This window comes from Spermophilus citellus (assembly GCF_964194105.1).
Source record: "Spermophilus citellus genome assembly, chromosome: 9".
NCBI classification, from domain to species: domain Eukaryota; kingdom Metazoa; phylum Chordata; class Mammalia; order Rodentia; family Sciuridae; genus Spermophilus; species Spermophilus citellus.
The window spans coordinates 92,873,857-92,899,584 of NC_138191.1; the positions used below are offsets into that span (position 1 = coordinate 92,873,857).

General features: G+C 34.0%; 1 protein-coding gene across 5 annotated transcripts in view; it reads left to right on the plus strand.

Annotated features, from left to right (window-relative positions):
* Positions 1-25,728, plus strand: part of OMA1 (OMA1 zinc metallopeptidase) — a 64,034-nt gene that overhangs the window by 31,539 nt on the left and 6,767 nt on the right. For all 5 annotated transcript variants that reach the window (XM_081306585.1, XM_081306586.1, XM_081306588.1 and 2 more), the window contains one exon: positions 10,199-10,348. In XM_081306585.1, coding sequence (XP_081162711.1) covers positions 10,199-10,348 — 150 coding nt within the window. The remainder of the gene's footprint in view (positions 1-10,198; positions 10,349-25,728) is intronic.

Genomic DNA, 25,728 nt, shown 5'->3' on the forward strand with positions numbered 1-25,728 from the left:
TGTGTTAAACTCATCTTTAAGTTTTAAATTTCAGTTACTATGTCTTTCCATTCTAGAATTTCTATTTGATTCCCTCTTATAAATCTTAATTCCTTGGTGAAATTCTCCATCTTGTAATATGTTTCTTCATATTTTCTTCAATATGTTAATCATAATATTTTTAAATGTCACTGTTAATTCTAATGTCTGAATTATATCTGAGTTTGTTTCTGTTATCTGTTTTGCCTTTGGTCTTTTTTTCTTGAAATGGTTGCTTATTTTTGATTGAATGCTGAATATTTCATATAGATAGATATTTTAGCTCTAGTTGACATTTTATTTGGTTAGAGCAATTTCTCCCTGTATTTGATGGCAGTTAGAGTAAAGCAGGTTATTTCACTCAATCAGGGGCCTGCCTACTCTCTTTGTCGGGTACACCACATTTCTAAGGGTACTGTCCTCTAGGCAGGAATCCTGAAAGTCTGGAGTGGGCATTGTCTTCCTCCTCTTTAGTGGTCCTCAGCTTCATTTTTTTTTTCCCCTCATAGCAGCAAGGTACTGTTGGAATTGTTGAAATCTCTACTCAGTATTTTGGCTTCTTTTTATTTTTTGTACTAGGGATGGAACTCAGAGGTACTTTACTACTGAGCTACAGTCCCAGACCTTTTTAATTTTTTATTTTGAGACAGGGTCTTGGAAAGTTTCTGAGGGTCTTGTTATGCCAGGTTTATGTTCTCAAGACTAAAAGGCTCAGGGGTCACTCCAGTTAAACTGGGCTAACTGGGCTGCACGAAATAACCACCCAAGAGACACAAATACCTTTTTCTTTGGGGTAGCTGTGACGGCTCCTCTGACCTTAAGGGTCTGCAGAAACAGAGAGAGAGCAAGAGCACACACTGACCCCTTTTATTGAGGGAAGCTATTCAAATGAGGCAAGGGGTCAGGTTTCAGGGGGGCTGAGTATCTTCATGATGTCCACTGTCAGCAGGTTGACTGACACCTGGGTAGGCCACACCCAAGGGCACAGTAAAGGAAGGGGACATACACAAGACACTTCCATGGAAGATTCTATCCTAAACAGGGCAAGGGGTTATATTACAAAGAAACAGGTGAGCGTAGCTTCACCCATGGGGCTGTAGCAAGACACAGCCATGCACGAGACAGCAACCCTCGCACCCAAGAAGGATGGGGAAAGCTTTGCCACATTTCTGCGACTGAGCGCCTCGGCACCCAGCCGGGGAGTGTAACCCAGTCACGTGTAAGGTTGATCTCCCACATTGTTAGGTTGCCCAGTCTGGCCTCAAACTTGTGATCCTCCTTCCTCAGCCTCCCCAGTCGCTGGGATTACAGGTGTGTGCTACCACACACAGATTAGCTGCTTCCTGTTTAACTTTAGCTGTTGCACTTGGGTGGCTTAAGAATGGCAGATACCTCTGCAAACTAGAATCAAGTGTAGTATCAGTGTTCCCCTTGCCTTTAGAAGCTCGACTTCTCAAATTTGGCAGCTTTGATGAGTCTGATTCTGAAGTTTTTGGTTCTCTAGACCCACCAGGCAGCCAAACACTTTCCTTTGCCACCTCTTTCTGCTTGAAGTTTTCAGCCTCTTGCTCTTCAATGCTTAAAATTCCTCAGGTTCTCTGAGGGGGAAGAATGATACATAGAAAGGGAATTTCACCTCATTGAGCTCCCCTTTTAGGGATTTTTCTTCCTCCAGCCTTGGCTGACTTGTTAACTCTCCAAACTTTTGAACAAGATTTTCTTATTTTGTCCAGATTTTCTAATTGTTTATGGCAGAAACATTGGTCTGTTGCAAGCAGCTTTTTCAGGACTAGAAGAAGAAGTTCCTTAATTAGTAATTTTAATAATTACCTAATATTCCATAATAGAAGTGATACATTTATTTATCTGCTATTAAAATTTTGGATTATTTCCAGGATATATTCTTTTTGTGATTATTCTATAAAAAAGGCATCCTTATTTATATTTCTTTAAATCCCATGGACTTTTATACCTGTAGGAAGGGTAACGACAAGATTGCTAAAATTTTCATTTTTATATTTAGCACATACTCCCAAGTATTCTCAAATGTTAATAGCAGATTTCACCAACATATGAGAAAGCCCTTTTTCTCATACCCACATCAGTACTTTTTCAGTCTTTTTAACTTTTTGTCAATTTGGACGAAAAAGGATGTCTGGCTCCTTTTTAAAAAAATGTTTTCAGTGCTGGCAATGGAACTCAGTGCTTTGTGCATTCTAGGCAAGTGCTGTACCACTGACCTACTTCACCAATTCTTTTTATTTTACTTTGAGGTAGAGTCTTTTTAAACTGTACAGGCTGGTCTCAAACTTGAGATCCTCCTGTCTCAGTCTCCCGAGTAGCTGGGATTATAGATTATAGGCCTGTGCTACCAATTTGACTCATTAGTTTTTAAATTTGTATTTGCTTACCTCATGGTAAATTGAACATTGTCTCTCTTCTGTTGACTTCTATTTTCTCTTTTGCAGATTATCGTTTTTTTTTTTTTTTTTTTTTTTTTTTTTGGCTGGGTAGATTTTAAAAAATAGATATTGCAGGCTCTATACTTGAAAATTCTGAATTAGTAGGTAGATGATAAAGTTCTGATCTGAAAATATTTAAGAACAGACAGTGATTCTGATACCCTGGTAAATTTAGACATTTCTGCTTTAAATAATCAAATTCCAATTTTGTGTTTTGGGGAGACTTGGTTAATTTTTTTAAATAGAAAAATGAAATTAGAGAAATTAGTGAAGATTACCGATATTTCTTTGATTATTTGTAACATACAAACCACTTTTTAAAAAGAGTACTTGGATAGATAAAAGTCTGATCCCATTTTCTAAAGTGCACTAAATATTGTTGTGTTTTGTCGTACGTGACTTTTTTGCCAGTTGTGATAATATGGACTACTAAACTCAAATGAGAAAGAAATATTGCTACAGATGTTAAGTCATAAATATGTAGCAATTTCAGATAATGTCTTTGCTGTGGAAAACTTATGTTATAAAAATGACATCCCTGAAATATAAGTTTTTATTTCCTGTCAAAAAATAAAAATAGTGTAAAAGTCTCAAATATTTTATTTATATTGCCATTTAATTTTTGATAGCACCTTTTGGATAATAGCACCATTATCTGCCATTTCGTACTTATTATATGCCACTATTATGCTTAGTGTTTTATATATATTGCATAATCTGATCTGTCAAATAGTAATTCTGTGAAGTGGTTATTGTTATGACTATCCTCTCCATTTTACAGATGAAGCTGCTGAAGCCCATGTAGGTTGTCACTTTCTTGCTCTCAAGTACAAATGGTAAAGCTGTGATTTCAATCCAAGTTTGTATGATTTTAAGGTCTATGCCTCTATCAGTTTTATTTCTCCAATCAGTTTTTCTACCTCTGTGTTGTATTCCATGCTTACATCCTTTTTCCTCACTCAACTTCTTAGTAGCCTTTGAAATTATTAACCACCTTCCCTTTTAAATGTATGTATATATTTGTGTGTATGTCCATCATTTCAATATAGTATAGAAAGGTATAATAAATATTATGAACTCATAATGGAAAATAATAGCCTTCTCTGCCCCACTTTACACAATCATCTTTTGATTCTTTTAGCTATTCCTATGTAATATGTTTATTTTGAAATTTTTTCATTTATTAAGTTTAGATATTATCTGTTGACTTCTCATTATGGAAGACTCAGCGTTTATTATCTGACCAATGATTTTATGTGCTTATTTGTCCATGTGTATTTCTCTTTGATTAAATATCTGCTCAACACTTTTACCATACTCTAATTGGATTGGTTTTATTTACTTTTTTTATATTAACTTTAGAATGTTCTTTATAATTTCTGGATATAGTCATTTGTTGGATATGTGATTTGAAAATAGTCTTTCTTTGTCTGTGGTCTGTCTGCTTTTTCTTAACAGGGTTCTTTGCTGTGCTGTTGCATTTGCAGAATAAACATTTCATTTTAATGAAGTCCAGTTTGAATTACCTGGATAGAACCTCTAAACCAATTTCTGGGGCCCTGCTTCCTTTTGGTACCTTATTATACAAATTCCAGCCATTTCTGGAACCCTCAACTCCTGTCCCCTAACTCCTCTCACTGAGACTTGCCATGTTCCATTTGGCTTCTGCCTTCCCATGCTGTGGTTAGGAAACTAATCCCAGGCAGAGATCAGGGGCACATTTTGGGATCACCTTGAGAGTTTTTCTTCAGTCTGGGATCACAGTTCTGTCTTACCTAATACATTTGCCTTATTTATTTTGTCTAGCTTTATAGATATTAAATATGAGAACACCCGTCTAGGACTAGTTATTCTCTAATGACTAAAACTATACAATAAGATCCTTAACTTTTGATGCATAATTATCTGTCCATATTTTATAAGGCGCTAGGAGATTTATCAGAATCTCTGTTTGCATAGGTTGGGTTAGTGAACTTTACTGTAAGATGAAGCATGGTCAGTGAGCTCTTACTTGGAGAACCTTTACATAGAATATGGATAGGCCTTTTCTCTCTCCTTATTTCAGTGTGTTTTCAGATGAATTTTGTAAAATTGGTTATCAGTGTTTGGGGCTTCAGAGGGCAGAAGGAAGTAGTGTTTCCCATTAATTATCTCTGTTAGAAAGAGATATTCTCTTAAGTATTTGATTTTGTTGACTGTGCATATCTTAGCTTTTTCATTGCTATGACCATAAAGACATGACAAAAACAATTTTAAGGAGGAAAAGTTTATTTGGGACTTACAGTTTCAGAGGTCTCAGTCCATAGACAGCCAGTTCCATTACTCAGGGCTCCAGATGAGACTGATCATCATGGCAGAAGAGTGTGGCAGAAGGAAGTGGCTCACATGATGAACAAAAGGCAGAGATAGAGACTCCACTTGCCAGGTACAAAATACACACCCCAAAGGCATGCCTCCAAAGACTCACCTCCTGCAGCCACACCCTACCTGCCTTCAGCCACCACTCAGTTAATCCCATCATGGGATTAATGCATTGATTAGGTTAACACTCTAGTGACACAATCATTTTTCCTCTAAACCTTCTTGCATTGTCTCACACTTGAGCTTTTGGGGGATACTTCACATCCACACTGTAACATTGCATATTCATTTGTTATTGTAACAAATTTTGAGAGTTTACAGTCATTTACAGAAATTAATTTTTTTATTCCTTATTTTTTTAAAATTTTGATTTGTTATATGACAACAGAATGCATTACAATTCATATTACATATATAGAGCACACTTTTTCATATCTCTGGTTGTATACCAGAAATTAATTTCTTAAAAAATTTTCACAATTTAACTATTTATTCTTATTTTTGAGTATCTGTTTTTTTAAGTTTTGAAAAGAAAACTAATTTTTTTTTTAAGTGGATCTAAACTGGGAGCATCCTTTTAGGAGGGCATTATATGTGATTGCTTTTTATTGTTACAGTAATTAGAGAGGTATGAGGAGATTACTGTGTTTAATGGGGATTAGGAATGATAAATATCCTAAAGTCTTCACAGGACAAATTGTCTGGTGCTTGGAGCCTATCTTGTCCCTTTGGGAAACACTGCCTGCAGGTTTAACTAACATGAAATAACTGTGCCAATAGCACCATCTAGTGAGGGAAATAGGTACCATGCTGAATCTACTTTCCTCACAGAAATGAGAAAATTAAAAATTCTAAACTATGTAAAATAATAAGTTATAGACTCAGATTTTTGAAGCAGGAAGGAAATTTAGAGCTAGTATAATTCACCTTCCTCTTTTACTGGTAAGGAAACTTACCAAAGAGATGAAGTGATTTATCTAATAACATGCTTAGTAGCAAGATCCCTGGCACTTGTTTTCCAGGTTAGTATTTTGAGCCTTAATTACAGAGCACTATCTTTGTGTTTTATTTGGATTACTATCTTAGGTTCTTGAAAAGTTATTCATTTAAGAAGAAAAAGTAGTAAATTAGAACATCTCATTTAATAGGTGTGTTATAAAGTAACTTTTATGTGCATACATTATGCCTAATATCTTTTTTGCATCTAATTTTATCACCCAGAGAAATGCATATTCACTTCCTTTTTAACTGCTACAATTTAAACTCTGAGTGTTGAATTTTATGATAAAACTTTACTGAACATAGAGAAAAATAGGTACATGAAATTTTATTTAAAACTTTATTGTACTGATCGATGAACTGGAACATTAGCAATCAAAAGAAGCAGAAAACTTGGGCAAAAAAATTTAAATTAAATGAACCTCAAAATAATATGCTCCCACTTCTCCTTTGTGTTGGGACATACAAAATTTTGGTGTAAATCAAATTTGGTTTTTCTTTTTTAGTGAGAAGGATTAGCAAATACTTTGAATGATTTAGATGAAGCTATCTTGAAACTCTGTCACATTCAGCTGGAAAGGAGAAATTTTAAATTATTTTCTGGAAAAATATCTAGAGAAGTGGGTTACAAAATAAAGTGAGTTTTAGCAAGTGACGCCATCAGTGGTGTTGGAAAACAATGGAGCTGTATGAGTGAGACTAAAACAAGCTAGTTTCCTGGTAGATAACAAAAATGGTATGGTAGTGCCGATGACACTCATGATGGTCTTAACAGTGGTTATAATAGCAATGGCAGGTAACATTTTCCCACATCTGGATACTGTCTGAATGCATTACATATGTTATGGGGATCCCCATAAGGTATAGGTCCTGTAATTATCATTTTACAGGTGCAACTGAATGGTAGAGAACTTAAGTAGCTTGCAAAGATCTCACAGATAGTAAGTACCAGAGTAGAGGTAGGTTTGTTTCTGACATGAAACTTTCTTGTTTTAACCCATTGAAACAATTTTAGTCTTTTGCATTATTGTTTCTAAAATAATGTTTATTTTTAAAATCCGTTTTGGTCCCTTTAAATTTTATCTCGGTTATTTTTCTAGCTCTAGGAATCCAAGTACCCTTCTGATACAGTCCTTTGTAGTGTTGTTTCACATGATTATTTTGTTTACCACAAGTCTATGTGGGATACAGGGGGGGATGTTAGAATGATTAAAGTGTTAATGAGAGTCAAAACTCAGAACAGCTAATACCAAGATTTAACCTCTTGCAGGGAGTGAGGGCTGAACAAGTTTTGTTGGAGAGTCCAGTAAATAGAAATAGCAAAATTCAGACACTTTTCAGTTTTATTTTTAATGAACATTTTGTCTACAAGTAGAGTACCAGTAGGCTTCAATGTAGTCTAGACTTGTTATATATTTTTCTCTGTTATTGTATTGGCATTTGAGAAGTGTTCATACCATAAGAAAAGTTCTTATACTACTTCACTCTTTATGAATATCATATCCCACTGAGTTTCTAACTGAATAGTAGCAAATTCTTTCTCAATAATATGTCCCTTAATGCATATTTATGCATATTGCTACTATAGTCTAGATTAAACTAGATCCTTCTTCACTTATAAATTTATGACATCATCATTTATGATCAAACATAGCACTCTCTAACTACTACATGCCTCTGATTGCTCACCAGGGGGAAGGAGAAGTTGAAATAGTATTGACTGTATTCTGGGTTCTGGACTGGATATTTTGCAAGATATCAAATTTTATTATCCTGATGATCCACTGCTTTAAATTCAGTTTTATAAATGAATCTTAGACTCTTGGAGACTGAATATTTGGTTCACAGGCGCAAACTCTGGCACCAGATTACTTAGGATCAAATTGTGGCTCTGTCTAACGAGCTTTGCAAACTTCACCAAGTTATTACTTAACATCTGTGGCCCTTGGTTTCCTCATCTGCTCTTTAAAATGGGGGTAATGATAGTACTTATCTCATAAGATTGATATGAGGATTAAGTGAGTTAATATAGTGAGTTAATGTTTATAGTATCATTAGTATAGTACCTTGCACATGGTGTCATATAACTGATTATTACTTAAAAGAATAACTGGTATTTTGAACCCAAATGTTTTTGGTTCAAAAACCAATGGTCTTTTCATTAGCCCAGTTTTCTGCCTTACAAAACATTTCACTGAAACACATTACTTGTGTTTCTCTGATTGGATGTAGTCATTACTGATTCTGTTTTAAAAAGGAAAGGTTGTCTAGAAAGTCTTATTCTTTCTTTCTTTGTTTTCATGTTTGATAAACACAAGTTCCTTATATTTGCTATTATTTTTGTTGAGGCAAGTGAGTTAAGCTTATGATGAAGAGCATATTTATTTAAAAAATGTTTTCACTTGGTGTATAGTAGTGTCTCTTTCTCTTTTGTAGTAAGAACATTTAACACAAGATTTACCCTTTTAGGTAGTCTAGCTTGTGCCATTGCCCTAGTGTTCCCTGTGAGTTGAGGCCAGAGTGTGTTCCTTGGGAAGCTTCTGGGAGTATTAGGGAAATTGGATAACTACTGCAATGCTCCTTTCCCTTGTAATACCTGTGGGCCCAGGGAAATCTGTCTTGTATTGGGCAAACTTGGGGGAGGCGAAGGGGTGAGACCATTTTGCCATTCTAGTTCAGAATTCATTCAATTCTGCAGAGTGCACTGGTATCTCAGGCTTGTTTCTAAGTGTGAGTGTTTTCAGAAGGATGTTCCAAGCAAAGTCTATTGAAGTATCATCTTATAGTTTTCAGTATTTCATTTTTTTTGTTTGTTTTTACCCTATTAGCTAAGCTGTGCTTTATAAAATGATATGATTTCAATTGGAATTCTTTCAAGTCACTGTATATTTCTTATGAATTATTTTAGATTACCTGACTTGTTTGTCTCTGTCTCAGATTGTATTTATATTATGACGGTGATGCCCTGCTATTGACAGATATATTCCTGTGGGTATTTGAAATTCAGCCATAAATATTTTTGTGTATATATGATATATATAATTACACACAACTTGTGCATTGATAGATATGTATATAAAACATAAGTTATATGTTTATATGTTTGATATATGTATTCATCTGATATATTCCAGTTTATGCACACATATACATGTCTATCCATATCTGTGCAGTAGGAAGGTCTTCATTATTGTTCTTTAAATATTGAATAAAATTTACTTGAATTTCAAAATTTTACTTGAATTTCAAATTATTTTTTCCTAAATTTTCCCAGCATTTGAAATGGTGTTTGGTAAGTATTGATGTAGCATCAATGTAGATGACTTCTATTAGCATGTGATGTACCACATTTGCCTCTTTGGGTGTCACAGTCACACTATTATAAGAGTTTTTGAAATCACATTTTCATCAATATAATATTTTTTTCTTTGTTTTACTCAAAAGTAAAATATTTGGAAAATAGGTAATCACTTATTTTTCAGTTCTTGTAGAGAGAATAAGTTAAGAAATGTGAAGAAATTGAACAGGCTTATAAAAATATTTATTGTTATCTTATGGAGGATTTAACAATAATTTTTGTTACAAACATTTTAATATACTTCAGAAGTAAAATTTTTATTTCTTCTTTATCATCAAATACCTCATTTATACTCTTAGGGGAACCACTAACAACAGTTTTTAAAGTAGCCTTCCAGAAATATTCTGTTTATATTCAAGTATGTGTATGTAGGTATGAGGGTATGATGGAATTGTATGTGTGCTCATGTGTATAAGATATAAGATCCATATATATGTCCTTTAAAAATACTTTTTAGAGATATTCTGAATGGCTTAAATATATTCTTTCTCACTTACATTGAGGAAAAGTAGATAGTTGATGTACATTAAAATATATAACTGTCTTTTGTTTCTGCATGCTTATTTGAAATCTTGTAATTGTTCTAGTGGTATAGATTAGGAGTAAAATATCTTTAGTGTAGTGTAATAACTTTTTATATGTTAAAACATAAAAATTTAAAAACTTATTTTTATATAAGTATAAAAATTTTCATTTGTATAGAGATTTTACCTTTAGTACATATTCTTATTATCCATCATACTAAGAATAGTAGTTTATCTTTGGGGAGTTAGGTATTATTGTGAATGTTGTGTTGGGCAGGGAGTAAAAAGGGACAGTGGCAGTCTCTTTATTTCTATAATATCATAGTATTTGAATTTTTAAAGCCAATGAACATATTCTGGTTTTATTAAAATGGTGGTAGAAGATGTTTTAAAAACATATAGTGACATAAAGGTACATTTAAAAAAATGTCCTCATAACTAAGTTCATTGTGTGCTTTTATTAATTTTGGTTATAGGCTTGTGTGGATGTAAGAGCCAGTTCAGTGTTTTGGCAGCAGATGGAGTTTGCAGATAGCCTCCAAGGTCATCCCAAGTTACCGGAATGGTTATCTACACATCCTTCTCATGAAAACCGAGCTGAACAATTGGATAGGCTCATACCACAGGTCAGCTAACACTGTAAAAAGCAGGAAATTATTTTTGCTCTATCACTTGTCATTAATGCTGTTATTTCTTTTGCATAGATAAAGAAAGTTCTAGCATGTCAACTATTTGTTTATTATGATTATGGATTATCAATTTTCAAGGAATTGGGCTGAAAAGTATAATCCTGCATATCCACAGTCGTGGGGAGTAAATTGCTCTGTTAGTTGACTTTTGTCAGTGGTGAAGACAATCCTTTAGTGTGTGACTTTTAATTTTAACTGATTTGATAAAAGTTTAAAACTAAAATTAATATATATGTGTGTGTGTGTATTGTGTGTGTGTGTGTGCGCGCGCGCGCATATATATATATATATATATATATATATATATATATATATATATACACACTACCCTGATTATAATTTAAGTTTTCCTTGGTGATATAAGCTTTTTGTTAAAAATACCAGTAATTTTATTTTGCTGTATATGGATTTCCAGTTTTCCCAGCATCATTTGTTGAAGAAGCTATCTTTTCTCCAATGTATGTTTTTGGTGACTTTGTCAAATATAAGATAACTGTAATTATGTGGGTTAGTGTCTGTATCCTCTATTCTGTACCATTGGTCTACAAGTCTATTTTGGTGCCAATACCATGCTATTTTTGTTACTATTGCTCTGTAGTATAGTTTAAGGTCTGGTATAGTGATGCCACCTGCTTCACTTCTTCTTGATAAGAATTGCTTTAGCTATTCTGAGTCTCTTATTTTTACAAATGAATTTCATGACTGCTTTTTCTATTTCTATGAGGAATATCATTGGAATTTTGATTGAAGTTGCATTAAATCTGTATAATGCTTTTGGTAGTATGGTCATTTTGATGATATTAATTTTGCCTATCTAAGAGTAAGGTAGATCTTTCTATCTTCTAAGGTCTTTTTTAATTTCTTTCTTTAGCGTTCCATAGTTTTCATTGTAGAGGTCTTTCACCTCTTTCATTACGTTTATTCCCAAGTATTTTAATTTTTTTGAGGCTATTGTAAATGGGGTAGTTTTCCTCATTTCCCTTTCAAAGGATTTGTCACTGATATACAGAAATGCCTTTGAGTTATGGGTATTGATTTTGTATCCTACTACTTTGCTGAATTCATTTACTATTTCTAGAATTTTTCTCATGGGATTTTTGGGGTCTTCTAGGTATAGACTTTCTCATCATGCACAAAACTCAACTCAAAGTGGATCAAGAACCTAGGAATTAAACCAGAGACATTGCATCTATTAGAAGAAAAAGTAGGCCCAATGTTGGATTAGGCCCTAGCTTTCTTAATAAGACTCCTATAGCATAAGAATTAATATCAAGGATCAATAAATGGGATGGATTCAAACAAAAAAAGTGTTTCTCAGCAAAAATCAGTGAGGTGAATAGAGAGCTACAAATTGGGAACAAATTCTTACCACACGTATATCAGATAGAGCACTAATTTCTAGAATATATAAAGAACTTAAAAATCTTAACAAACACCTCCCCCCCAAAAAAACCCCAAATAGCCCAATCAATCAATAAATGGGCTAAGGAACTTAACAGACACTTCTCAGAAGATGATATACAATCAGTCAACTAATATATGAAAAAAATGTTCAACATCTCTAGCAATTAGAGAAATGCAAATCAAAACTACTCTAAGATTTCATCTCATTCCAGTCATAATGGCAGCTATTAAGAATATAAACAATAAGTATTGGCGATAACGTGGGGAAAAAGGCAAACTCATACATTGCTGGTGGGACTGCAAATTGGTAACCCAACATGGAAAGCAGTGTGGAGAATCCTTGGAAAACTGGGAACGGAACCACCATTTGACCCAGCTATCCTACTCCTCGATCTATACCCAAAGGGCTTAAAAACAGCATACTACAGGGACACAGCCACATCAATGTTTATAGCAGCTCAATTCACATTAGCTAAACTATGGTCTGCTTCCCAACTCATACATGACTGTCTTCTATTGGTAATCTCACACTGTGGAAGAAGCAAGGGAATTCTCTGGAATATCTTATAAGGATACTAATCCTATTCAAGAGGGCTTCATTCTCATGACCTACTTACTTCTCAAAGGCCTCAACCCCTAGCACCATGTTGGAATTTCAACATATGAATTTTTAGGGACATGATTATTTATGATATTTGGTTATTTACTCTAACCAAAGTCCATTTATATTCTTAATTTAAAGAAAAGTTATTTGAGAAATGTCAGTAAAATGTACCAGATATAATGTATGGTAATCATTTATCATAAAAGGGCAATGTAGACCTAGTCTCATCAGTTACTGATAATACTGAGGTTCATTGACTGTAAGAGACTCTTAAGTGCTACAAGACCCAGGGACCTGTGGTTCCTTAGGCATCCTGTCTCTAAAACCATAATAAACTAAGATTTCTTTTGGAAATTCCCTTCTTTTTATTTACATCCAGTGAAATTCTTGGGAAAAAAAGTGGTTTATTTAAACGGACAAATGTACTAGCCAACTTTGATTTGAAGCCTTTCCTAAATTCTTTTTTTTTTTTTTTGTGGAGTTTTTTTTATTGATTATTTAAAGCATTACATAGTTCATGATATATCATCTTTCATACATTTGACTCAAATTGTGTTTTGAACTCCCATTTTCACCCCAAATACAGATTGCAGAATCACATCTGTTACATATTCACATTTTTACATAATGCCATATTAGTGACTGTTGCATTCTGCTACCTTTCCTATCCCCTACTATCCCCCCTCCCCTCCCCTCCCCTCCCATCTTCCCTCTCTACCTCCCCTGCTGTTGTTCAATTCTCTCCCTCTTTTTCCCTCCCCCTTGCCCCTCATAACCTCTTATAATTTTGTGTATCATTGAAGGTCTCCTACCATTTCCATGTGCTTTCCCTTCTCTCCCCGTTTCTCTCCCCACATTCGTCTTTGTTTACTGTAGTCTTTTCCTCCTGTTCTTCCTTCCTGTTCTGTTCTTAGTTGTTCTCTTTATATCAGAGCAGACATTTGGCATTTGTTTTTTAGGGCTTGGCTGGCTTCACTTAGCATAATCTGTTCTAATGCCATCCATTTCCCTGCAAATTCTATGATTTTGTCATTTCTTAGTGCTGCATAATACTCCATTGTGTATATATGCCACATTTTTTTTATCCATTCATCTATTGAGGGGCATCTAGATTGGTTCCACAGTCTAGCTATTGTGAATTGTGCCGCTATAATCATTGATGCAGCCGTATCCCTATAGAGCGCTTTTTTAAGGTCCTCTGGGAATAGTCCGAGAAGTGTGATAGCTGGGTCAAATGGTGGATCCATTCCCAGCTTTCCCAGGAATCTCCATACTGCTTTCCAAATTGGCCTCACCATTTTGCAGCCCCACCAGCAGTGTACAAGTGTGCCCTTTTCCCCACATCCCCGCCAACACTTATTGTTGTTTGACTTCATAATGGCTGCCAATCTTACTGGAGTGAGATGGTATCTTAGGGTGGTTTTGATTTGCATTTCTCTGATTGCTAGAGATGGTGAGCATTTTTTCATGAACTTGTTGATTGATTGTATGTCCTCCTCTGAGAAGTGTCTGTTCAGGTCCTTGGCCCATTTGTTAATTGGGTTATTTGTTATCTTATTGTTTAATTTTTTGAGTTCTTTGTACATTCTGGATATTAGGGCTCTATCGGAGGTGTGAGGGGTAAAAATTTGTTCCCAGGATGTAGGCTCTCTATTTACCTCTTTTATTGTTTCTCTTGCTGAGAAAAAACTTTTTAGTTTAAGTAAGTCCCATTTGTTTATTCTAGTTGTTAACTCTTGGGCTATGGGTGTCCTATTAAGGAATTTGGAGCCCGACCCCACAGTATGTATATCGTATCCAACTTTTTCTTCTATCAGACGCAGTGTCTCTGATTTGATATCTAGCTCCCTGATCCATTTTGAGTTAATTTTTGTGGATGGCGAGAGAAAGGGATTCAATTTCATTTTGTTGCATATGGATTTCCAATTTGAGTTGTCATTCATCAGATTACTGAGGATCTTCAGAGAAGTTAAAAAAAATGTGCTTTAATTTTTTTTAAAGTGATGAGTTGATTCTTAAGTGTGGGGAAAAATGGTTGGAGAAACTAATATTGTTTTGAAGCCAATGATGAAGAAAAACATGGGAGGTATTTTTCTTCTAAAAATAAACTATCCTAGTTCAGAAACTTAATTTGAAAACCTCAGATACATTTCTTATATTTCCCCCCCAAGTGATTAAATTCAATTTGAAAGCAATAAAACTCTATTGCAATGTTGGGAATAATTCAATGGTTGAAAAGAAACTGATAGTTAGTATATAGGTATATTGTTAATTAGAATACAAAGTCATAACTCAAAGATTCTAATTCTCTACTATCATAAGTCTAATTTTTATAATAAAAAAAGCAATTCTTCAGGCAGTGTGTGGAATTATGTGAGTCTATACACTACTAAAGACAGTATTTTAAATTCCTATTTCATTTAGGATTTTTTTTTCCTACTCAAATGAGTACAATATTATATTTTACCTTAGCCTCCTGTCCTTGGATGTTGCTGATGTTATGGCTAGTGATACATTTGTCTCAAAGGTAGTTGGGACATTGCATAGACATGTCTAGGCCAGAGGCAGTGGCTTCAGTGTCATTCAAAAGAGGTGATAGTTGAAGCAGTGAGAGTGGATGAGTTCACCAAGGAACTGATAAAGACCAAGATCTAGAACAGAGTAGCAGCAGGAGTAGTTATTTTCTGTATTTAATTGGTTGGAAGAAGACAGAGCCTATTGTGGGTCAGATTCATAGGAGGAGAACCAAGAAAGCAAGATTCTGTGGTTCTATGATGAGAATACAAATTTTGGTAATTTTTACTTTGTTCATTTAAATTACTGATAGTTTAAAATTTTTCTTTTTGGATTCCTTGAATATCATTACAGATATGTATTATTTGTTACAGTAGTATGTATTTATATATTTAAGATGTGAATTTGTTTTATATATTTAGCAAATATTTATTAATCACCTATTATGCACTGTGTTGTAGGTGTTTTAGGTCATGTAAACTAGACAGAAATCTACACCTTCATAAAGCTTATTATACAAAGGGGAGACAGACAATAAATAGGGGAGGTAGGGTCTCTCTGGTGTCTCTTTTTGAGAAGAACACTCATTCTGTTGGATCAGTTCATCCTAAATTTAATTTAACCTTAACCTACCTCCTGTAGGCCCTATCACCAAATATGTACACACTGTGGGTTAGATATGAGTCTTGGGGGGAAACACTTCATTCTTTAGCAGACAGGCAGTGTATGAGCAGAGATAGGATGGGGTGCTGGAATAGCCCTTTAAAACGGGGGTAGAGAAGGTGCCCCTATGAGGACTCTGATTTCTTCTCAGAGATGGGTTGCTTGTAAAGAGTTTTGAGCAGAGAATTGGAGGAATGACAAGTTCTAGCAGATGCTTGGAAGAATGTGATTTACATCTTCCACAGAGCAGTACAATTTTCATATAATTTTGGAGTACTTTAGCATAGTATATTGTTCAGAAAATAAAATAGTTCCTTTCCTGTTTTGTTCATAAATTGAGATAATGCTTCCAAATAAGAAAAAAATCCTTGCTATTTTTTAATGTAAATTCTGAGATAAAACATGTATAAATGTGTATTTAAATATAATCCTGTGATCCACTAGCATTTAAAAAGGGTAAATATAGGTTTGTAGTAATAATATTATTTGTGGCTAATAAGCTGATAAGCTATAATTTTATTTACTTGAAATAATCAGTTAAATTTAGGAAACATATCCCACATATTTTGGTTACCATAACAACTTGGGTGAAAAATTGAAGAACAGATGTTGTATCAACCTGTTGATGTTTAATAGTGTGACAGTTTTAAAATTATAGTTATACTGTTCAGACTTTAAATTCATGTACATCATAATTTGTCCTTGAAAGAGATACCCGTTTTTTCAATAAGAATTTTTATAAAATATGAGTGGACATAAATAAGTTAAATTTACTTAAATATTTATTTTAAAACTAAACATATTTAAATAGATATTTTTGTTCTCTACGTCTTTATTTTTTGTTCTTTTTTGTTATTCTCTACTTCTTATACTTTCCTTCCCCCTCTTTCCCTCCCATTCCTTCTTTGGGAGGTACAGGGAATGGAGGATGATAAAATGTATAGGAGAAGCATTTGAGGATTATTTGGGATTAATATTTTATTATAATTAATGTCATAATCATAATTTGAATAAGATTTATTTTGAAACATTTTTAGAGCTCTCAATGCCAGCTTTATTTGTTAACTGTTTTTAAAATCTTGATATTCATGTTCAATTTTTAGGTATCAAAATCACTCAGTAGCAGGCTGTAAATGTATTCATTTTAATCTCATTTTATTTTGAATCCTTTAAACTTTCAGGAAGCTAGGGGTTTGAACTCGTGCGTAAATCATTCTTATGCCTTTATAATTGCACAAAGTAAATGAATAAATCATTACTATTATACATCTCATGAGCAGAAAATATAAGAGTGTTTAACATTAAAGTGAAATGTCATTGTTGGCCAATGTACACAAACATACACTGCTCACCTTACAGAATTTCATTTTGTCTGACATGGAGAGTGTGGAGGAAAAGGCAAATATCATAGCAGCAACTGTAATTGAATTGGCCTCTGAATCATATAAAGCCAGGAGGCCTGACAGTAACAGTGTCTAAAACCTTAAAAAAAAAAAAAAACATTATATTATACGTGATATGTATCTGCTTGAGGTTGAAATGAATAGGCTATTAAGAAAAATTGCTTGTGGGTAAGGGAGGGACAGTAATGATATTTTTAGAAAAACATGTTAAAAATTGGAGGTGATTTTTTTTCCCTCCTTGATGTGTCTTGCCTTCTGTTTTCAAAGGACACTTTTAATCCAATAATGAGGTCTCTGTGGCATTATTTTCCCTCCTTGTTTCCTATTAAACTCAATTATTATTGTTTATATTCTAAGAATTAGTAATTGTTTTACTTGATGTAAAGTAGAATAATTCTGATGTGTATCAGTTGTTTCATGAATACTTTAGTTACTGGGAATAAATACAGTGAGTGCCATTCCTAAAATAAATAAATGGGTTTATTATTTACTTTAACCCTTAAAAATTGTATATATTTATGGAGTATGACATGTTTTGATATTTGCTCACGTTGTGGAATGATTAGATCAAGCTAATTAATGTATCCCCCCCCCCCTTTAAGCTTATTTTTTTTTTGTGAGGGATGGCAACATTTAAAATCTATACTCTTAACAGTTTTCAAATATATATTATATATTTTATAGTATAGCATATTTTTATTAAATATGATCACAATGATGTACAATAGCTCTCTAAATTTATTCCTTCTACCTGAAACTTTGTGCCCTTTGACCAGTATCTCCCCATGCCCATCTCTTTCCCATAGTCCCTGAGAGCTATCATTCTTTCAAATTCTATGAGTTTAACATTTTAAGATTTCACATATAAGATAGATCATATAGTATTTTTTTTCTGCACCTGGCTTATTTCACTTACCATAATGTCCTTGAGATATATCCATGTTGTTACAAATGACAGGATTTATCATTCGCCTTTGTTAAGAGTGGTTGATTATAAAATGTTTTTGTTTGAAAACCTTTCCTGATTATTTTTTCATTATAGAGGACAATCGATAGGTTAAGTGGCCTGAATTTTTACTTTTTAAAATTTACTTTAAATGTTCTTATTCATGGTTATTTACTTTAAATCACTTCAAAAACTGGTCAGACTACAATTTCCATTGCAGATTATGAAAAGAGTTGAAGTATAAATTTTTCAAAAGATGAAATCATTACTCATTCAAATATAAAATGAATACATGTGTGAAGTTTTACTTAACGTTTGTTAATTAATGTGGGAAACTAATTGTTACAACTACTGCAAAGGACAACTCAAGAACCATAGTGTGAGCCAAGAAATCATAAATGAGGTTAAGGGAAAAAGCATAGACAGTTTTATTCAGGTGCATAATAGATTGCAAATTAGGAACGCAGGCTCAGACCACACCAGCATTCCACAGCAGGAAAGTGGACTTCAGATTTTATCGAGTCCGGCAATTGGGAACTAATGCAAAGAAGGGTGGTCATAAGTTTTGTAGGTCCATCAGAATGTCCAAGTCAAGGCAAAACTGGGTTACTCTGGTATTTCTTGAACATTACATGATATTGTTAGATTCTAGAAAATGGTTCCCTTTGACAGACTCAGTTCCTGCATGATATCTGTGTGGTAATCTTGCTCCTGTCAGTAGATCTCTAAGGCTCAGGAAATAATTTTTGCTTTTTCTTTTGTTTTTTTTTTTCCTCATGTTTTACATTCTGCAGTCATATTGACTTTTATTTCATTAAGAGTTATATAGGCAGTAAGGAATACAAATAGATGCAAAACTCCATTTATAGAGTAGTAATCAGATTCATCCTATGAGACATAGTTCATTTCCATTTCCCATTTCCATAGACAAGTATCATTTTCATTATTATTAATTTTCTATGACTTACAGAGTTGTGAAATAGCTCAAAGACCATGACAGGTACAGATAACCTAGAAGGGCACACTTAATAGACCACCTAATGATATTTTTTGCCCATTTCAAAGTCTTTTATAATTCTTTGTTTTTATTTTCTATTGACATTCTTTCTCCTTTCAAGAAAAAAGATACCTAATCAAATATCCTATCAGACTAATATATAAGCATGTCTTGTTTTATTATTTTGAAGTCATGCAGGTATTATCCTTACCATATTTTTGTTCTGTCTCTTAAAAGTAACAACCCACTGTTGTCATTACTTTTTGTCAGATCTATTGGATTGCAGTTAATTTTTATTTTATTTATTTTAAATTAATTTTTAAATTTACATATGACAGTGGAATGCATTACAATTCTTATTACACATATAGAGCACAACTTTTCATATCTCTGGTTGTATAAAAAGTATATTCACACCAATTCATGTCTTCAAACAAGTACTGTGGATAATAATGTCCATCACATTCCACGATCATTTCTAACCCCATGCCTCCTCCCTTCCCCTTCCAACCCTCAGCCCTATCTAGAGTTTGTCTATTCCTCCCATGCTCCCTCTCCCTATCCCACTATGAATCAGCCTCCTTATATCAGAGAAAACATTCGGCATTTGGTTTTTTGGGATTGGCTAACTTCACTTAGCATTATCTTCTCTAACTCCATCCATTTACCTGCAAATGCCATGATTTTATTCTTTTTTATTGCTGAGTAATATTCTATTGTGTATATATGCCACTTTTTTATATATACATTCATCTATCAGCTTCCTTAAAAAGACTACTTTGGCACAAGAATTAAAACCAAGAATCAATAAATGGGATGAAATAAAACTAAAAATTTTCTTAGCAAAAGAAACAATCTGTGAGGTGAATAGAGAGCCTGTATCTTGGGAGTAAATCTTTACCCCTCACACATCAGATAGAGCACTAATCTCTAGGATATATAAAGAACACCACCTGGGCTGGGGATGTGGCTCAAGCGGTAGCGCGCTCGCCTGGCATGCGTGCGACCCGGGTTCGATCCTCGAGAAGTAAAAAATAAATATTAAAAATTCTCTCTCTCTCTCTCTCTCTCTCTCTCTCTCTCTCTCTCTCTCTCTCTCCTCTCTTTAAAAAAAAATAAATAAATATTAAAAAAAAAAAAAAGAACACCAAAAAAACAAATAACCCAATCCATAAATGGGCCAAGGACCTGAACAGACACTTCTCAGAAGATGATATACAAACAATATATGAAAAAATGTTCATCATCTCTAGCAATTAGAGAAAAGCAAGTCAAAACTACTCTAAGATTTCATCTCACTCTAGTCAGAATGGCAGCTATTAAGAACACAAACAACAGTAAGTGTTGGTGAGGATGTGGGGAAAAGGCACACTCATACATTGCTGGTAGGACTGCAAAATAGTGCAGCCAATATGGAAAGCAGTATGGAGATTTCTTGGAAAATTGGAAATGAAAACACCATTTGACCCAGCTATCCCTCTCCTCATTCTATACCCAAAGGACTTAAAATCATGGCATTTGCAGGTAAATGGATGGAGTTAGAGAAGATAATGCTAAGTGAAGTTAGCATATTACATGGATTGAAGTTCTTAATGTCAAATTCCTTAGGTATTTTGAAAAGTATATATATGCTTGCTTTCAGAAATTAAGGGGTGGAGTTGGAAGTAGAGGTAGTAGTAAAGGGATTGGTTTCATTTTCCAGGAGGAACATTTAAAACTTTCATGAGCCATTTAAAACTAAAAACACCGCTGTAAAATCAAGAGTGAAGTTGCATAAAGGCAAAAGTGATGAAGAGAAGTGAGGACAGAGAGGGAAAAGTACTTTAAAATGTATGTTTTAGTTTTAAATTCTAAAAACTCATGTAAAAGTAGAGAATGAATTGAATAATTAATGAAACTCAATTTCACTCATCTGACAGTATCAACCCTTTTATGCATTTGCTCACCTGTCCTTTTCTGCCCCTCCCCCAGGTGTATTTCAATGTAAATAGCAGACATCAGGGTATTTTATCCCTAATTATCTGGGAGGAACAAATAACTCTTTACCCTTCATAGTTCTTCCTTAGGACAAGTTTCCTGTAACAAAGGGCAGATCAACAAGAGAGAAACAGATGCAAGTTTATTAACATGTAAACTTCATGTACACATAAGTGATAGCAGGGAAAGAGGATTTTGAATTCAGGTTTAAATAACATCTTCAGCTGAAACAGAGAGAGCATAGTGAGGGCCTTGCTGTGGGGAGATGGACAGAAAAGCATGGTAAGCAAGTGTGGTAAGGTGTGTTGTGCAGGTTTAAGTCAGTATCTTTCCATTGTTTAGAGTCTCTAGTGATTTACGGAGTAATCTTTCTCTTCCTGGTACAGAGAAAGACATTTTCTTTATAGATGTAAATTTCTCTAACAAAAGGGTAACTTCTGCCATTTTCAGAGCTGCTTCTGTGTGTGTTGTTTCTTAAAATAAGTTCAAAATAATTATTGTGCTAAAGAGATATTGGGGATGTCATTTTCTGGACTGTTAGTCATATTTTGGGATGATATGTCTGGAACTTCATTGCAGGGGAACAAAATGTCTTCCTTCTACACTTCTGTTTTTTTTTTTTTTTTTGGCTACCCTAGTTATTAAATTCATGTAAAACAGTTTAGTAGGAGAAAAACCATATTTAATTATATACATATGCATAGGAGTCCCACAACAATATGAAAGTCAAAGAAGAGTCAGATCATTAGAGCTTATATAGCATCCTGAGCTACAGAAAGGAATAAGATTGGGGCTTTTAGGGTGGGGTGGGATAGAAGTTCCAGGAGGGTAAAGGGAGGAAATGTATGGTGAATAAAAGTTGCCTTGTTATACAGATAAAAAGTCTCTCAAGTAATAAAGTTGAAGAACAGATGATTATCTGGGCATGGCATCAACCTCCAGTCTCTTCTCCTGTGCTGTGAGTTAATCTTCCCTGATTGATAAGATTACCCAAGAAGAAATTCATAACAGTTGAGTTCCTTTAGGAGTATCTGTCTTTAGGCAGATGGGGGGTTTAGAGAAAGCCTTGCTTTCCTTCTGTGTTCTCCAGATGTCCTTAGTTCAAAGTAATCAGCATACCTAAGTGCCATATTCAGGGTAGCATTTCCTGAGCTTGTTCACTGTATACTTCAATATGCATTTCAGGAAGTAGTGTCCATATATTCTGTAAGTGTACCATTATCCTCTTACATGGGTTCAGCTTAACATGGCTGCAGCTAACTTGAGTTGTCATCTCCATGATTACTTTGGAGTAACCTTACTTAGTTTTCCAGCATTTACCAGGAAACTGCAAATAGACAAAACCATTAGTTATTCCAGCAAGGATGAAGTCGCTTTTGTCCTAACCAATATATATGACCTCTCTTTCTGACCCAAATTGAAGGGGTATAACTGGTCTCGCTGCCACATTTCTGACAGTAAGTCCCCAATAAATTGCACTCTGGTCTAATGATACTTTGGGGCCCAATTCTCATATACTGAGGCTAGGTTGTTCTGTAACACCTGCTTAAGGAAATTCATAGTTTTTCCTTAAAATTAAACATCTGTTCATATTTAGATATTTAGATTTCTCTGTCTCAAAATAGAGTTTTATAGTGGGTTTGTTCAGATTGCAATCTATTATGGTACACATATTGCATTTTGTTCTCATGACCCTTCAGTCTCCTTGACTTTAGAACAGTACCCCTCATTTTGATCTTGCTTTTCAATATGTCACTGACTTGTTGAATAGATCTACTCCCACATTCTAGATTCTAGATTTATTTGATTGCTTCTTTGTGGTATCATCTAACTTGTTTCTCCACACACTTGTAACTTGAAGTCCAGTTGGGGCAAAAGCATTTTATAGGCAGTGTATTATGCTTCCCATTTCTTAATATCTGGCTACCCACATGCTCCAGAGTCCATCAGTGTGTTTTCCTGACTCTTCAATTGTGCATTAAGTTTTCCCCCTTATAGCTAACAAGAGATTGTGGGGTGATAATTTCATACCCTACAATTATCCAGTTCTGAACCTGAGCTTTCCTGATTGAAAGCTTTTCTATTTGAAGAGGCTGACCTTAGTATATGTATTCAGGAGGAGTCTATATAAAACAGTGAAGAAGGAAATTAGACCAGCCAAATCAACCCTACTGAAATAAAATGTTAAAGTTATATTTTTCTCCTATTCAAGAGTAGATTAAACAGGTAGGTAAGAAAGGCTTAAAAATCAGAATGATAATAAGTTACAAAAGTTAGAAAAAATAGCTGAAAAGAAAAGAATGATAAAGGTAATTTTATCTAAAAAGTTTATTGAACATTTCAGTGTCCTTAACTAGTAGCACCAGAGGAACTCATCTAAACTAAATCCAGTAATAACATTGAAAAACAAAGCCTCAGAAATGCCCATTGTCTCCTCATAAGTTAAGCCTTAATAGTAGAAAAACATAAAAAAGGAAAAACCAAATATCAGGTGTCGTTTCAAAATTTCACTGCTGGAGTGAGCAGAGGAGGTAGCAAGAGCTCCTACAGAAGCAGTGCCACCTGAAGCTGGCATGATAAGCCTGACTTGACTGCTTCAAAGTGACAGAACAAGAAAGAATGACTATACAAATGTAAGATACATTCCTTTTCGAAAATTGCAAAACTTGTGAATACAGCAGAGCTATAAAACTTTCAGTGGAGGCTATAAAAACCAGAATTGATGCCTCAGAACAAAGACTCATTGATTTGGAAGCTAGAGGAACATAGCACAACCGAATTAAAACACTCAAAGCCAAAAAATGCCCCCAAAATGAAAGAATATTGAAAGGCACCAGGAAATCTAAGTTGCATGCAACAATATGAGGGACAGATGCGTTCATTTTTTTACCGGTGTCTTTGTGGCATCTATATCACTCACTTTCTGCTGTCGTCGTTTAGATACTATTTATCAAGATGTGATTTTTAGAAGATTCCCAGAATATCACACATGAGAACTGCTGACATGGCAAAACTTGAATATTTAAATTTATGAAGGATCCACTCTTCATTGAAACGATGGGCTCTTACTGGCTACCTAGGTAAAAAAGCAGTCATACCAGAGTAAGAATGATTTTTAACCTTACTTTTCAGATTCTTGAAGAAGTATGAGTCTAGGGGAAAAGACAACCAAAAAAATACCAAAAAATGAATACACTTTGGTATGATATCTAGCCATACTGATATTCTTGTCTTTTAAGATGGAAGATCCTTCATAAATGTAACTCTAACAACATGTCAATGAAGTACTCATTAGCATCGGTGTTTTTCCCCCCGGAATCTACTGATGATCAGGAACTAAATCAACTGCACAGTTTAGTTTCTATGATTATATCATTCTTAATTTTATATTATGCCCCTGTTAAAGAACCACAAAACAAGTAAGGAATTTAAAAATCAGTTGTATAATATGTAAAATAAGGTGTAACTGACATAAGAAACAAAATGCTAAGTAAAAGGAGTAAATCAAATGCACACTTTTCACAAAATATTATATTTGTAATATAAAATGTTATGATTTAAAATTTCAGAACATAGTATTATTAAGTTATTATAACAAAAGTGAAAGGTAAATGACCACATAAAAACTAAAACAATGTGAATGAAAGATGAGAGATAAATCAACAAACAACATGAGAATACCTTACAATAAATAAATTTTATAATGACGTTTTTCTGTTTTTATGGATTGCTGCCAAAGCTATATTTAGAAAGAATTTCATCAATTTAAATGTCTCTGTTAATTAAAGAAAAAGGGAAAAGATGTAGAGAATTATAAGTGCCTCAAATAAGGGAAATAGAATTAATAAAATTAAGCAGGAATCAAAGGACAGTAGTTGATTCTTTGGGAAATTTCGTTAAGGCAACAATCATTGGATCAGTTAGACAAGGAATATAATGAAAATAGTATCTGGAGAAGAGAAAAATTAGCATACTATAAAGTTGAATTATTTGGGAGAGTAGTTTTAGATAGATGATGTTAATTGATAGCTCAGGTTAAAATTAGTAATTAAAGTGTGTGCATATGTGTATGTGCATGAATTGCCAGAGTAATTGCAGCTAGAAGTAGAAACTATAGTAAAATAGAATGAACCTCTTCAAATTAATTTTGGAAAGCAGTTAGGTACAAATAAATCAAATGAAAAAAAAACCCAATTATTATAAACCCATAGAGTTTTAACATGTGAAGAAAGAAAAGGGCATCTATCCCTGATGGTGATTTACTTTGGAGAATTTTTTTCACAAGTTGAAAGAACAATTACCCAGTGACTAATCCCAGCCTCAAGATATAAAAAGAGTTGTTATCGAGTATCTGATTCATCCTATGTCATTTTATTAACATAAATGATTTTGTTTCTACAATTTGATAAATATATCTTTAAAAGAATTTTTTGGACTGGTTTCATTAATCATCAGATGGTAGAATACTAGGTTTCAACAATTATTTATCATAAGCAAGTAAGTTATCCTTAGATTCACGGGGGTCATCTTAAAAGTAAAACTATTGCCCCCCGGGAGGAAATGTAGGGTTCATCTTTGCTGATTCTCTTTCCTTCCTGTCTGCATCCTATCAAGGAGAAGAACATCTTTTGACTTCCTCTACAGTGCATTAGGAATCTGTCCTCCTCTTTCACCACTGCCACCACCCTGGTACATGTCACCATCACCTTTCCCCAGTTACCACATGCACCCCCTATTTTAGTCTCCCTGTTCTATTTTCACCTCAATTCCTAAAACCCTGTTTTCAATAAATGTCCAGAATGATCTCTT